We start from the raw sequence: 12368 nt of genomic DNA, 5'->3' as shown, positions 1-12368 counted from the left end.
GTGCTGCCGCTCCACCACCTTTGCGGCAGCCTCGTCAGTGCCACAGCTCCCGGCTCCCAGCCCCAGCGGGTTGGCCTCCACGGTCATCACTCATTGTTCATGACATGTGTCCCTTCTTTGCCACTGCCCAGTGTCTGCCTCGGCTGACTCTGGTGTAGGTGGATTTAGGTCTGTTTGGATCCCTGCTGGGTCCCTGTGCCTGGGACAGTGCCAGCCGCATTTGGCTCTCAGATACATGCCCACTGAATGAACGGCTGAATCCCTGGGCAGGAGGTGGACGAGGACGAAGGTGGGAGTGTAAACGAGAGGACTTTCTGGAAAGTCATGGCCAGTGGCGGGGGGGAGGGGGATGTGGGTGGGGGAAGCAAAAACATTCTCACATGGAAAAACCTACCGGAAATGCAAAGAAGTGTGGAAAACAGGCACAGTCTATTTTTGAGACATTAAGTAAGGAAGGACAGAAGTTGCCAACGGGCAGATCAAATACGGTCTGCAGAGGTGTGCGGCCCACACGATGCTTAAAATAAATCTGGACTGGTTGCCAGCACTGAAAAGTCAGAAGTATCCTACTTCTCTTGAAAACCTGGAGGCTTGCTGGCACTGGGCTGGCCTGTCCTCCTAGGGTAAAAGGGTGGGAACGGACCGTGTGCCCCCATCAGAAGGGGCGCGTGTCCTCTGGTCGCCCATGGCCCCTCCAGCAGCTTCATTCATTCATTACCTGCCTGAGGGCTTGTACATACTTGATTTGTGAGCTCCCTTTTGAAGAGCAAAATGGATTTCTTCTTCCTTGGACACTAAGTGAGGAAACAGTTATTTGGGGCAGGTGGCATGTTGGGCAGTTTCGGAGCAGGCTGCCCGGGAGGCCAGGCCTCTGGGAGTGCTGGAGGTGGGCCTGCGTCACAGGGATGGGACGCATCCTGCTTCCACATTGCAGGGGTCAGAAGGGGCCTCGGAGAGGAGGGCGTGGAGAAAAGGAGAGACGGTTTGCCGGGAGTCTAGGCTTTAAGAGGGTACCCCGGGGCTTCCTGGTGGCGCAGTGGTTGGGAGTCCGCCTGCCCATGTGGGGGACACGGGTTCGTGCCCCGGTCCGGGAAGATACCACGTGCCGCGGAGCGGCTGGGCCCGTGAGCCATGGCCGCTGAGCCTGCACGTCCGGAGCCTGTGCTCCGCAACGGGAGAGGCCGCAGCAGTGAGAGGCCCGCGTACCGCAAAAAAAAAAAAAAAACAAAAAGAGGGGGTACCCCGGAATGTGACCTTATTTGGAAATAGGGTCATTGCAGGTGTAATTAGTTAGGTTGAGTTGAGGTCATCCTGGAGGGGGCCCCAAATCCGGTGCGATGGGTGTCCTTACAAGAGGAGAGAGACACAGAGCCACACAGGGAGAAGACAGCCACGTGACGATGCAGGCAGGGGTTGGAGTGACGCAGCTGCAAGCCGAGGAAGGCCAAGATCGATGGCCACCGCCACAAGCCAGGACAAGGCGGGAGGACCCTCCCCTGGGGCCTTCAGAGGAAGTGTGGCCCGCTGACACCTTGTTTCCAGACTTCCAGGCCCCAGAACCGAGAGCTGAGGAAGTTTCGATGTTTTAGGCCACCTGGTTTGTTTACCATCAGTCTGTTTGTGGTGGAGCAAGAGCATCTTCTCCCAAGGCTGTCACGTGCATAAGGTCGTGACCTGCCGTGAGTTAGCACGTGTGAACGTCGGGGATGATGGTGTTGATTATATATTCAGGAGTCAATCATTTACAGGATTCGAATGGGGCAAAGTGGCCCCGTGGTGTTGTGCTTGTTTGTTTTTAAAATAGGATGAAAAGTCGTTTTTGTTTGTGTTTGTTTAATTTTCCCGGCGCGGGGGCGGGGGACGTGGTGTGTGGGCTTGTCCTCTGTGATCCAGCAGGGCAAGGGGTCAGTCTGTTTCCACAGCTTCTCCTGAAGCCCTGTTCCCACCTCTGATGTGTGGATTTGACCACATTACTTTGGCTGGCAGTTTCCCGGGGTTTTGTTTATTCGGGCGGGTCTATTTGCAGAGGTGCATGAATGCACAAAGACCGCCTTGTTTTAGGGTCAGCAAAGTGAGACCTAGATGCTACTCCGGCTTCAGGGTTCTGTTCAAAGGCTTTGTAAAGCTCTGAGGGTTAAAATATGACTTCTTCATGTCAGAATTATTCTCTTGCATTGAGCAACTTGTCCACCGAGGTGAGGACCAGGAGCTTCCTGTTTACCGCTCCCTGGTTAGACTGGGAGACACCATGTGTGGCCCTGAACAGGGCCTGCAGGGGGCAGTTCGCTTCCACCTGTGGGGTTGGGATTTCACAGGCTTTACCTGTCCTAGAGCTTCACCTGTCCTAGAGCAGGGAGCAGGCCACTTCCAGGAGGGCTCCATGGCACAGGGCACAGGGCCCGTCCCTTAATGGCGGGTTTGTCACCACCCTGGGCAGAGAGCAGACCCGGGGATGGAGAGGGTGCCGCGTCCTCATTATCATCAGCGTGGGAGCTAAAGACCCATGGGCTCCAGGAACTGGGTTGTATCCATCTGGGGCCCCTCGGATGTCCACATCCTAATCCCCAGTTCCTGTGAATGTTACCCCACGTGGCAGAAGGGGCTTTGCAGATGTGATTAAGTTGAGGGCCTTGAGTTGGGAGATTGTTTGGGGTTATCTGGGGGCCCAGTGTACTCACAACGGTCCTTAACAGATGGAAGAGGGAGGCAGGAGAAGGAGAGAGAATGAAGTATGAAGATGGAAGCAGAGATCAGGGTGATGCGATTGCTGGCTTCAGAGAGTGAGAAAGCAGCCAGGAGCCAAAGGATGCAGGTGACTCTAGAAGCTGGAACAGGCAGGGAAATGGCTTCTTCTCTAGGGCCTCCAGAAGCAACCCCATCCTTTTGACATCTTGATTTTAACCCAGTGAAACCCATTTCAGAGACTTCGGACAAGCAGAATTATAAGATCACAAATTTGTGTTGTCTTGGGCCCCTGAGTCTGTGGTCGGTCATTTGTTACCGCAGCGGTGGAGACTAATACATATACCACCGCCTCCCAGCCGTCCCGCACCCTCTGAGGCAAGTCGATGGAGTCGGCAGGGCTATGGTAACTACCTTCAGGTTACTCTTCTCCCTGATCCCCCCCCGCACCACCAAAAAAACCCCTAATCAATTAGAAGAATTCACACGACTGTTGGAGGAAAATGTCATTTATTAAACTGGTTCTTAACCATATAACTTAACCATATAACTCCTTGGAGATTCTGATGAAAATTATAGATCTTAGCCTCATAAAAATATACATCAAAAATTTTGCGTACGATTTTAGAGATCATACAGATTCCCCCAGAAGCTATCCGTGAAGCTCCGGTATCTGCCCAGGCCTTCCCCTGTCTCCCCAGATGGAGAGCCCTTGTGTTATTGGATTGGCCAAAAAGTCCGTTTGGGTTTTCATGTTATGGAAAAGCCCGAACGGACTTTTTGGCCAACTCAGTAGATGAATTCAGTTGAGGCTGAGTGACTGCTTCCCTAGTAAGTCTCCCTAATGGTATTTGCCAGGTCCTTGTTTGAGGATTCATCCAGGTTTATGTTTTGTTCTGTGCATTTAGAAACATTTTTCTGAGAAAGGGGTACAAAGGCCTGGCCCCTGTAACAGCCAGCGCCATCTCCGATGGCGTCTGTGGCATCATCGTCAAGGTCAAGGGCTCCCTGCTTCTAACAGTCTTTCTCTGTCAGTTTTTCTTCCTTTGCTTTTGCACCAGCCTGGGTCTCGCCCTGGGCGTTTCCAGTAACTGCTGAAGACCCGGGGCCTCTGTTCATCAGCCTGCCTTGGGATTCACTGCCCCCAGGCCTCCTGCTCAGCCCCCACGTGTTAGCTGGTCCCTGGGGGCAGCCTCCAGTGGACGATAGTTAAGAAGGAAGGTCCTCCCCATCAGGGAGCAGTGACTCACTGCTGTCTCTGAGCATGTGGACTGTGGTGCAGAGGGACGGGGCCGGCCTGCAGCAACTGCCCCTGGGCTCGAACCCTCACACCTCTGCCAGCCGGGGACTCCCCTCTGGCTCTCCAGCCCGCAGGCAGCTGTTGGAGCTTCCACAGAGCAAGCTTTTGGTGGGAAGGTCTAAGTTACTGCAGCTCAGTGATTTGCTGATCCTCAAACCTCCACAAATATTACTTGGGGCCGAGCTATTGTCTCTGCGTTTTCTTTTGCGAGTGGGTGGGAGCTGCACTGGAAGCTGCAGTGAATGAACTGCAACAGGAGGCTCGGCTGACGCTGTCTGTGCTGTGTTTCTTCCCCAGCTCCCGAAGAAAAGGAGGTCATTAAAGGCCAGTATGGAAAGCTCACTGATGCTTACGGCTGCCTGGGGGAGCTCAGGTTGAAGTCCGGTGAGTACCCACTCCGAGGGGCAGCGGCTGTCAGACCCCCCTGGCTAGATAGATTTCTGGTGCCGGGCAGAGCCTCTCTTACGTTAGTGTGGAAAGACTGTGGGATTTAGGCGTTTTATTTTAACTGTTATCATCTTTTCAAATGTTTCTTTCGCTGAGCCAGCTCCTCTGGGCTGGGGAGGAGGTCCAGGTGAGCGCAGCCTGGTCCTCACCTGCCAGTGCTGCTTCCTGCCCTGGATGCAGAGGAAGCTCACCTTCATCGTGTGCCCACCAGGATCTAAGGTTTTCCGGCCTGGTCTGGAGGTGGAGGGGTCAACCCAGGGGCTTGTTTGTTGTTTACAAGAGATCTGTGTTCCAGATGGGGTGGCGGTCAGAGGCCCGGAGCCCCTGGACTTGCTGGGTGTGTCTTGGGGGAGAGGGGCTGGGACGGCGCGTTGTTGGCAAGGAGAGAGAAGCCACCAGCACCTGACCGTCGGGCACCAAGGGTGGGTGTGAGCGAGAACAAGGGAAAGAGCTTCAGACCTGGGCTGCGTAGTGTGACTAGAAGGGACAGAGAATCACAGGAGCAAGTGGGCATCCTGCTCGGTGTGACACTCGAGGGGCTGAGCCGTAGGCTGGGGTGGGGTGTCACCGCCTCCGTGTGGGACCCCTGGCTCACCTCTGCGCTCCTGGACCTCTTGGGAGCCCTGGTGCACTTCTGGGGCTGCAGCCCCCGTGTCCTTCCTCCCCTCTCAGCTGCCTAATTTACGGCTGAGTGTCCCCGAGGACTTATGGGGCCAAGACCAGAGCAGGCTGTGAGTTTACCAAACGCAGGCTCTTCCCGAGTTGAGCGCGTGCATTTCCACATCCACGGAGCAGCTGTTTTCCTGGATCGAGGATTTTGAAAGCTGACAGAAGAGCCCTGTTGTTTGCCATTACTTTTCTGGTCTTTTCTTTAGTGGGATTTTTTTTTTCTGAACTATGATGATGACATTGATCATCTCCCAATAGTGTTTAGGAAAAGCATTCGGTACCCACATGACAAAATGCATTTATTAAATGTCTATTTTGTGCCAATGGCTAAGTATACATTAGATTCTTTAATCCTAAAAACAAGTCAGTGGGATACGGTATCTTTATCCTCGTTTTCAGTAAAGGAAACAGACTCAGAGGGTAAAAGAAACTTGCCTGAGAAGCTTAGGTAGGATTCAAACCTGGATTAGCTGCCTCCAGACCCTTGCTTTTTTCATGAAGATGTGCTCCCTGCCAAGGGTTTCTATAGATTTTTTTCCCCTGCAGCAGTTTTTTTTCTGAGGTTATGAAAAATTCCTGTGGCCTTTCCTCAGTCACGAGGATATGAGGATGACAGCTAACCTTACATGGTGCCTACTCTGTGCTAGCACCGTTTTAACTGTTTTAATTTATTAACGCAGCTCTCCCAACAACCTGTGAGGTAGGGACTGTTACTGGCAGAGAGCCTAAGGGTTGGATTCCATCTATTCTGTGACACATGTTTTATATTACAACACCTGGACATTTAAGATATGTTACAGTTGTTGGCATCTTAGTTATACTTGGCAACATTCTTCTTGTACATAAATTAATGGTCCATTTCTCATATGTCACTAGCCCAAAGTCGGGCAGTCCTCAAGTGGCGACTGGGTTTTAAACTCTTACTTTCTGGCTGCAGGGGCTTCCTTCAACCACCAGGCTGTTCTGTCCTGGAAGCAGCAGAAAGGCTGAGATTTCAAGGCCAGGAAAGCAGTACCTTCCCCACATCCCAGGGCAAAGCTTTTCTTCCTGGGCTATGATTTGAGATCAGGTCCAGGGAACTGGTCCTAACTGGGAAGGGTGGCAGCCCCCAGAGACATTGTCAGAGTGAGCCAGGGTGTCTGCGGGTGCCCAGCTGCAGCAGGCTTATCCCGGGGCAGGGAGTGGAGAGAGGTGACCAACTCCTAAAGCTGCCCTGGACAAGGCCCTCCTCCCCGCCTGCAGCCCTCCACCCTCCCCTGAGGGGTGAGTGAGCACAGCCTCTGGTCCCCAGCCCCCATTTCTGGTGTCCTCTGAGTACCCTCAGGCCTGCCCACCAGTGTCACCCTGCAGGGTGGGCTGTGAAGGCTCCCTGAGCATAGTGAGAGTGCGTTTGACTTTTGGAATGTCAGGATTATTTGGCCTTTCTCAACACGTTTCTGAAAGTGCCCAGGGTATCTGAAGGATGGAAGGATTGGGCCTTGTCATCGAGTTTTTCAAATTCCGTTTGGCTGCACTGAGGAGTGTTCGGCTTTAACTTGAATTTCTTTTCCCACTGCAAGGCCCCACCCCAGGACTATGGTCTGTTTTGTTTTTTTCCCCACCTGTGGAGGGTGTCAGCAGCACAGAGTGAAATTCCAACTTTCATTTGCTCCCGAGACAACCAGCCCGAGTGGGAGTCGGCCGCCCCTTTTGATTTCCTTAGGCTGAAGGCCTCTGTACAAAGAGACTTCCCCTCAGGCTCTTAACTTGGGGCAGTTGTTCAGTTTCAATCTACCTCAGTGAAAATAGCCTTTTATGTTAGAAAGTAAGAAACATATACAGGTTCGTAGATTTTCGTGGAGAAGCCAAAGGCCCTCCTTCCTCTCTGAAATGGCAGCAGGAAGGGGGTGGAGCCCCCCAATAAGCCCCGGAGCTGGGCTTCCTGACACATAGACAGTACAAAGCATAGAAAGTGAGAGTATAGCTATGGAAAGAATTTATCCCAATGATTATAGGGATTTAACTCCCTTTTCACCTAAGCTCTCAAGGCCTCCCTATTTCATAGCCTCAGGGGTTGAAGAAATTGAGGTCTCTCACGAATTGCGTCTCCTGGAGTTGTGCAGTGCACAGCCTGTGAAACTGTACATGCCAGTCCTGTAAACCTTCCGCCAGGCAGCCCTCCTCAAATCTAGTTTCGGCTTCTCAACAGACTGACCTGAGTTAATTTAATCTCTAATTTCCTCTAAAAGCAGGAAAACTGCCTCAAGTCTATCTTACATAGTTCTGAAGGGCCTTATGTGAGAGAATGAACATGGACTGAACTTGGGTACTGAATGTTGGGGGAGGCTGTCCTGCAGGGGGTGGGTCTTTCTGGGAGAACTAGGTGTGTGGCCCAGGCTGAGTGCCTTCAGGTCGATGACTGCTGGTGGTGGTTAGTCTGCACAGGCCAGCCGAGGGCTGACTTCTCTGGGCAGTCACCGCAGAATGGAACGTCTCTGGAGAGGGAATTTTGAGTCTCTCTGAGCCTTTGAGATTCGGGGAAGGCAGTGTCCTCCAGCAAGTCTTGAAAGGGGATGGCCGTCAGTTGTAATAATTTATTTTAATACTTATACCCAGTGGTGTGCTGTACCGCTGTTTGACTTCCAGCTCTCTGGGGGGAAATCCCTGACAGGTCGCGTTTGCCAATTTCTGTGGTGTAAATGCACCCACCGTGGCTGACTTCAGGCCAGTGTGGAATTGGGGTGTGATGTGCACAGCTGGCTCCCGGGAGCTGGTGAAAGCTGCCAGCACACCGTTGCCTGCACTGCTCTCATCTTCTTGGCAGGGAAGGGTAAAGAGGTACTTGAGATGAGCAGGTGGATACAGATAATTAGAATTCTGAGCTCGTTGGTAAGGGGCAGGGGCGGGAGCTCCGGGCTCCTTTGGCCACAGCTCATCACTTCACAGCTGGGGAAGCCTAGGCTCCCTAAGTCCCATGTTCACGGACCTGAGAGTATCCTCTACCAGCAGACGAGTAGGTAAGACAGTTTGTAGGCACCCAGGGTTGAGATCAGTACGCACCTGGCTGGGGAGAGAACTCCAAGGCCGAGCGAACACAGAGAAAACCCAACACAGAAATGCCCAGCATCGTCCCTGAATGAACCATTGTGTCTGCCCCTGACTCATCGTGACTCCAGCGCCCGCCCTTCCCAGCCAGATGATGGGCGACAGGTGGCCACAGATGAGGCTCGGACCCTGGCACTGCAGGGGTCGGGGTTTCTCCTGGGCAGCTCTGACTTGGAGCAGGGTTTTGAGGGAGAGGATTTCTACATTGATATTGAGGTTTTGGAGGCTTTTTTAAATTGTGGTAAAATATACATAAGATGAAATTTACCATTTTAAGCAGTTTTAAGCGTACAGGTCAGTGGCATTCACATTGTTGTGCAACCATCACCACCATCCGTCTCTTGAACGTTTTCCATCTTCCCAAACTGAAGCCCTGTCCCCGTGAACAAGTATATCTATCGAGTTGGTTGCATTCCGTTGCCCCACGCTGCACACTCAGGCTGCCTCTGTGTGCGGGTGTGACCTCTTCTGGTTGTGGCGTGTCTTTTTGGCCTGTGACCCATTTCTTGCCCTCACCCCCTCCTCACCTGACTCTGGCCGGCAACCTCTCACCCAGGCATGGTCTTGCTTGGGCCAGAGCGCTGGAACCAGAGTGTTGGAGCTGGAAGGGACGGGGAGCCCATCTGGTGCCCAGAGAGGGCCTGGGACTTGTCTGAGGCCCCAGAGGCCATGGGAGGCGTGCAGAGCTCAGAGCCCCGTCTTCTGAGGCCAAGGCCAGCCTGGCTTTTGTCTTTGCCTTGCTACAAGGCCCTAACTGGTTTCAAGCCCTTGGACTCAGCCTTGACTAATGACTTCTGAGACATCCCCACCCCCGTCCCAGGCCCAGTTTACTTCTGGGCCGTGAGAAAATTGATCCTGGGTTACTGGAAGCACAGCTTGGATCCCATGCTCAAGGTGACGGCAGAGGGGATTTCTCACACACTGGGGTGGGGGGGGGGTGGCGCGTCCCACCGGCCTCACTTTTACCCCTAGAGATGCCTTCCGTGTGGGATCGCAGGCTAACACCATCCTCACGGTACCACCCCCAACCCCTGTCTCCTGCAGTGCATGAGAGCACAGGGGCTGTTACACAGATGGGTAGATGGGGTGATGCCAGGGCTGGAGTGACCCCTGCCAGGCTGAGCAGGCCAGGCAGGTCCCCCTCCTGGAGGGACGGAGGCCTAGGGCTGTTCTTCTGGGGGTCACAGAGACTGTCCACGGTGCAGGACGTGGTTAGATCTGAGGAGAACAGTTTCCAAGCCCTCCACTCCTTCCAGTATTCGGTTTGCCTAAAAATGTCTTGTGATGAGGGGCTGGTTTCTCACCCTCTCTGTTGCATCCACAACCACCTGTCTGCCCTCTTACCTTTCCCCTGCCTCATCGTGGTGGGCTGCTTCAGAAGTAAATGCCTCTAGGATGCCAGACAAAGGGACAGTTCAGAATACTGTCAGCCGTTGAGGAAGTCAGTCACCTCAGTGACTAGGTAACAAATTTGTTGACAAGCCAGATGATAGTCAATTGTTTGCTTTCCACAAAATGGAAGAAGTAATTGGGGCATCAGCTGACAGCATTAACAGTAATTTTGTTGATAGATTATTGTGATTTCTTTTTTCGTAATGTGTAGCTCAGAAGGATTTTGAAGGGTTGAGTGACATTTCTATAATGAAGCCCTTTCTGTTCCCACCTATTTTTTAATGTAAACGAGGTCTCTTAGTGTTCACTGCTATAAAAATGGAAAATAGAACTAGAATTGATATAAAATCTATTGATAGTTTCATTCCATCAATAAATAATATTTATCCATGAACTGTTAAGTCCCATCCATCCCATTAAGAGAAGCCTTTCCAACAAATCTTTACTTTTTCTATTAAACAATTATTTAACAAAAATGTTTTGTTTACATTGTTTGACCAATCATGTACTAAAAATCATTGCAGTGATAACTCAAGCCAGAAGAAACTCTTTTTAGAGACTTGGAGCTTCGGAATCCAATTGCTGTACAATATGATCAGGTGAAGCACAAAATGTTACATTAGGATGAAGTTCTGTGGGGAAAGTGGACTGGAAATAGGAGAAAAAAATCCCATCTGTTAAAGAAGATCTTGTTCATGGATTCCTTTAAACAATAGGTGATGATGAGTGTGAATCACCATCTAGATTCCACTGGATGCTGGTAAAGAGGCCCACAACGGTTTTACTTTTACATGTCAGTATTTAGCACATGCTGGAAAATATATCACTCACAACCATTTAAACTAATAATGAACACTTCTGGTGTCAATTTGAAAATGAGCTAGAGCATTGGTCAGCCACAATTCTTAGACAACAGCGGAAGCTGTTGAAGGCTGCTGGACCTTATGGCTAGATGGAGCCTGGGCCAAGGTGAGACCCACGTTTGCATCTTGGTCCAACACAGACCAGCTGTGCACTGGGCGGGTGATTCAGCTCCCCGGGGACAGTCTCTTGTGTAAAATAGCAGCGCTGGTAGGCAGCTTGGCCGTCCTTCTGCAAGGACATGGTTAAGAGCACCGGCTCTGGAACCAGACTTGGCTTGAGTAACTTGCCCGGGTGGGATAGCGAGAAAGTGGATTCGAATCCCACCTCCCTGCTGTGCCACCTCGGGCAGGCTACTCACCCTCCCTGTGCCCCTGTCTCCCTTCCTTTGAATGGGGCTACAAATGGTACCTCCCTAATGGGGGTGCTGGGAGGAAGTTTGTGGAATGGTGCCTGGCACACGGTAAGCATCGCCCTCAGGATTAACTGTCACTAAAGCATCTGCTTCCAACGTGCTCCCACGTGGTGGCTCTTCTTACTCTTCACCCTCTCCTGAGCCCCTCGTCCCAGGACTCGGGAGCCCGATGCCTCGGTGGCGGCGGCCCCTTCCCTTTGCTCTCATATATTTCAAGAGCCTTTTCATGCCTGCAGCTGCACGCCCGCCCCACGCCTCCCCCGGGCCACTGCCCTGTGCGGGAAGTGCGTGCTGCCTTCGGAGCGCCCTGGAACTCCTGCCAGGGACTCGGTCCCCCGACGCAGAGGCTGTTGAGGAAGTGGTGCCAGAAGCCCACTTCACGACTCGGATGGAGAGGTATGAAGTAGAATTTCCCACGCCTCCCCTGGAACCCGCCCCCTCCAGAGTCTGATCTTGGGCTCGCAGCCTAGACCACCGGGCTGTCCTCTGGCCACTGCGAGGGGACAGTTCTCGAACTCTGCTTCACCCCGTGCTGAGCCCATCGGAAGAGGCAGATGGAATGCCTGGGCATTGGTACTGGCACAGGCTGAGGTAGTATTTGTATTTGTCAGGCTGAAATTTGAGGATGTCACCCCCACATAAACCCCACCTGTCTTCCAGAAACGACGCCTGTTCTACTTAAGAAACTCAGCCCCCTGACACCTGTCACTGTCCACAGCATAACTGCCTTATTCTTGTTGTTTCAAAATGATTTCCTGATCATGTGACTGGAGATGTGGGCTACGAGCCAGTATGGTTGCCTGTTGTATGTGACCCCAACCCCCGTAGGCCTGGTACGAGTGGCGACCTATTTATCAAATGAAGCATTCTTTAATAAAAACCAGATGTTACCCGACCCCCAGCAGGACTCCTTCCCATTCAGTGTGAGGAAGGAGTCCAGCATAAGTGAGCAGTGGAATTGGTAGTCTTAGGGGTCTCAGCAAAGTGTCCAGAGGTCTAAGGACGCTGACTACCATCGCTCCAGATAATGACCACTGAACATTTGGAGTAGATCTTGGTGGAATCGGGTCCTTTAAACCTCAGTAAGATGGGAGGAGTGTGCTCTGGACCAGAATCACACCAGCCCCTAAAGGCTAGTTACCCAAGTTATCTCCTGGGCCTTCTCCTGGAAAAGAGGACTATGGGGCAGTGTCCCCAGTGTCCCCAGAGTAAAGCATTGCCTTGGAACAGAAAACAGCCACGGATGGTGTGGTGGCATCCCCGGAGAGGGGTGTATCCTCCTCCTGGCAGTGGGGTCCGCACTGGTTGGGGTAACCTTTCACCGGGGGAGGGGAGGCTCGAGCTGCTCTCTCATTGGCCTATGTAGGAAGTGTTCATCAAACACTTGCCGTATGCAATGCCAGGATGAGATGCTGGGATATGACAACCAAACAGAGCCCTGCCCCTAAGGAACCCCCAATCTACTGGGGGACACACGCAGGGAAGGAGGCTGTTAGCTTTGTGTGTGACGAGGGCTAC

The 12368-nt window shown here is 52.4% G+C and overlaps 1 protein-coding gene across 4 annotated transcripts in view; it reads left to right on the top strand.

Moving 5' to 3' along the window:
* The window catches only part of SYNJ2 (synaptojanin 2), a 98479-nt gene that overhangs the window by 30177 nt on the left and 55934 nt on the right, over positions 1 to 12368 (top strand). For all 4 annotated transcript variants that reach the window (XM_082634376.1, XM_082634375.1, XM_082634377.1 and 1 more), the window contains exon 2: positions 4280 to 4366. In XM_082634376.1, the coding sequence (XP_082490502.1) occupies positions 4280 to 4366 (87 nt within the window). The remainder of the gene's footprint in view (positions 1 to 4279; positions 4367 to 12368) is intronic.

Source organism: Mesoplodon mirus, assembly GCF_964341445.2.
Source record: "Mesoplodon mirus genome assembly, chromosome: 10".
Classification (NCBI taxonomy): Eukaryota; Metazoa; Chordata; class Mammalia; order Artiodactyla; family Ziphiidae; genus Mesoplodon; species Mesoplodon mirus.
The sequence above is the reverse complement of the archived record's forward strand: the minus strand, read 5'-3'. Positions and strand labels throughout refer to the sequence as shown.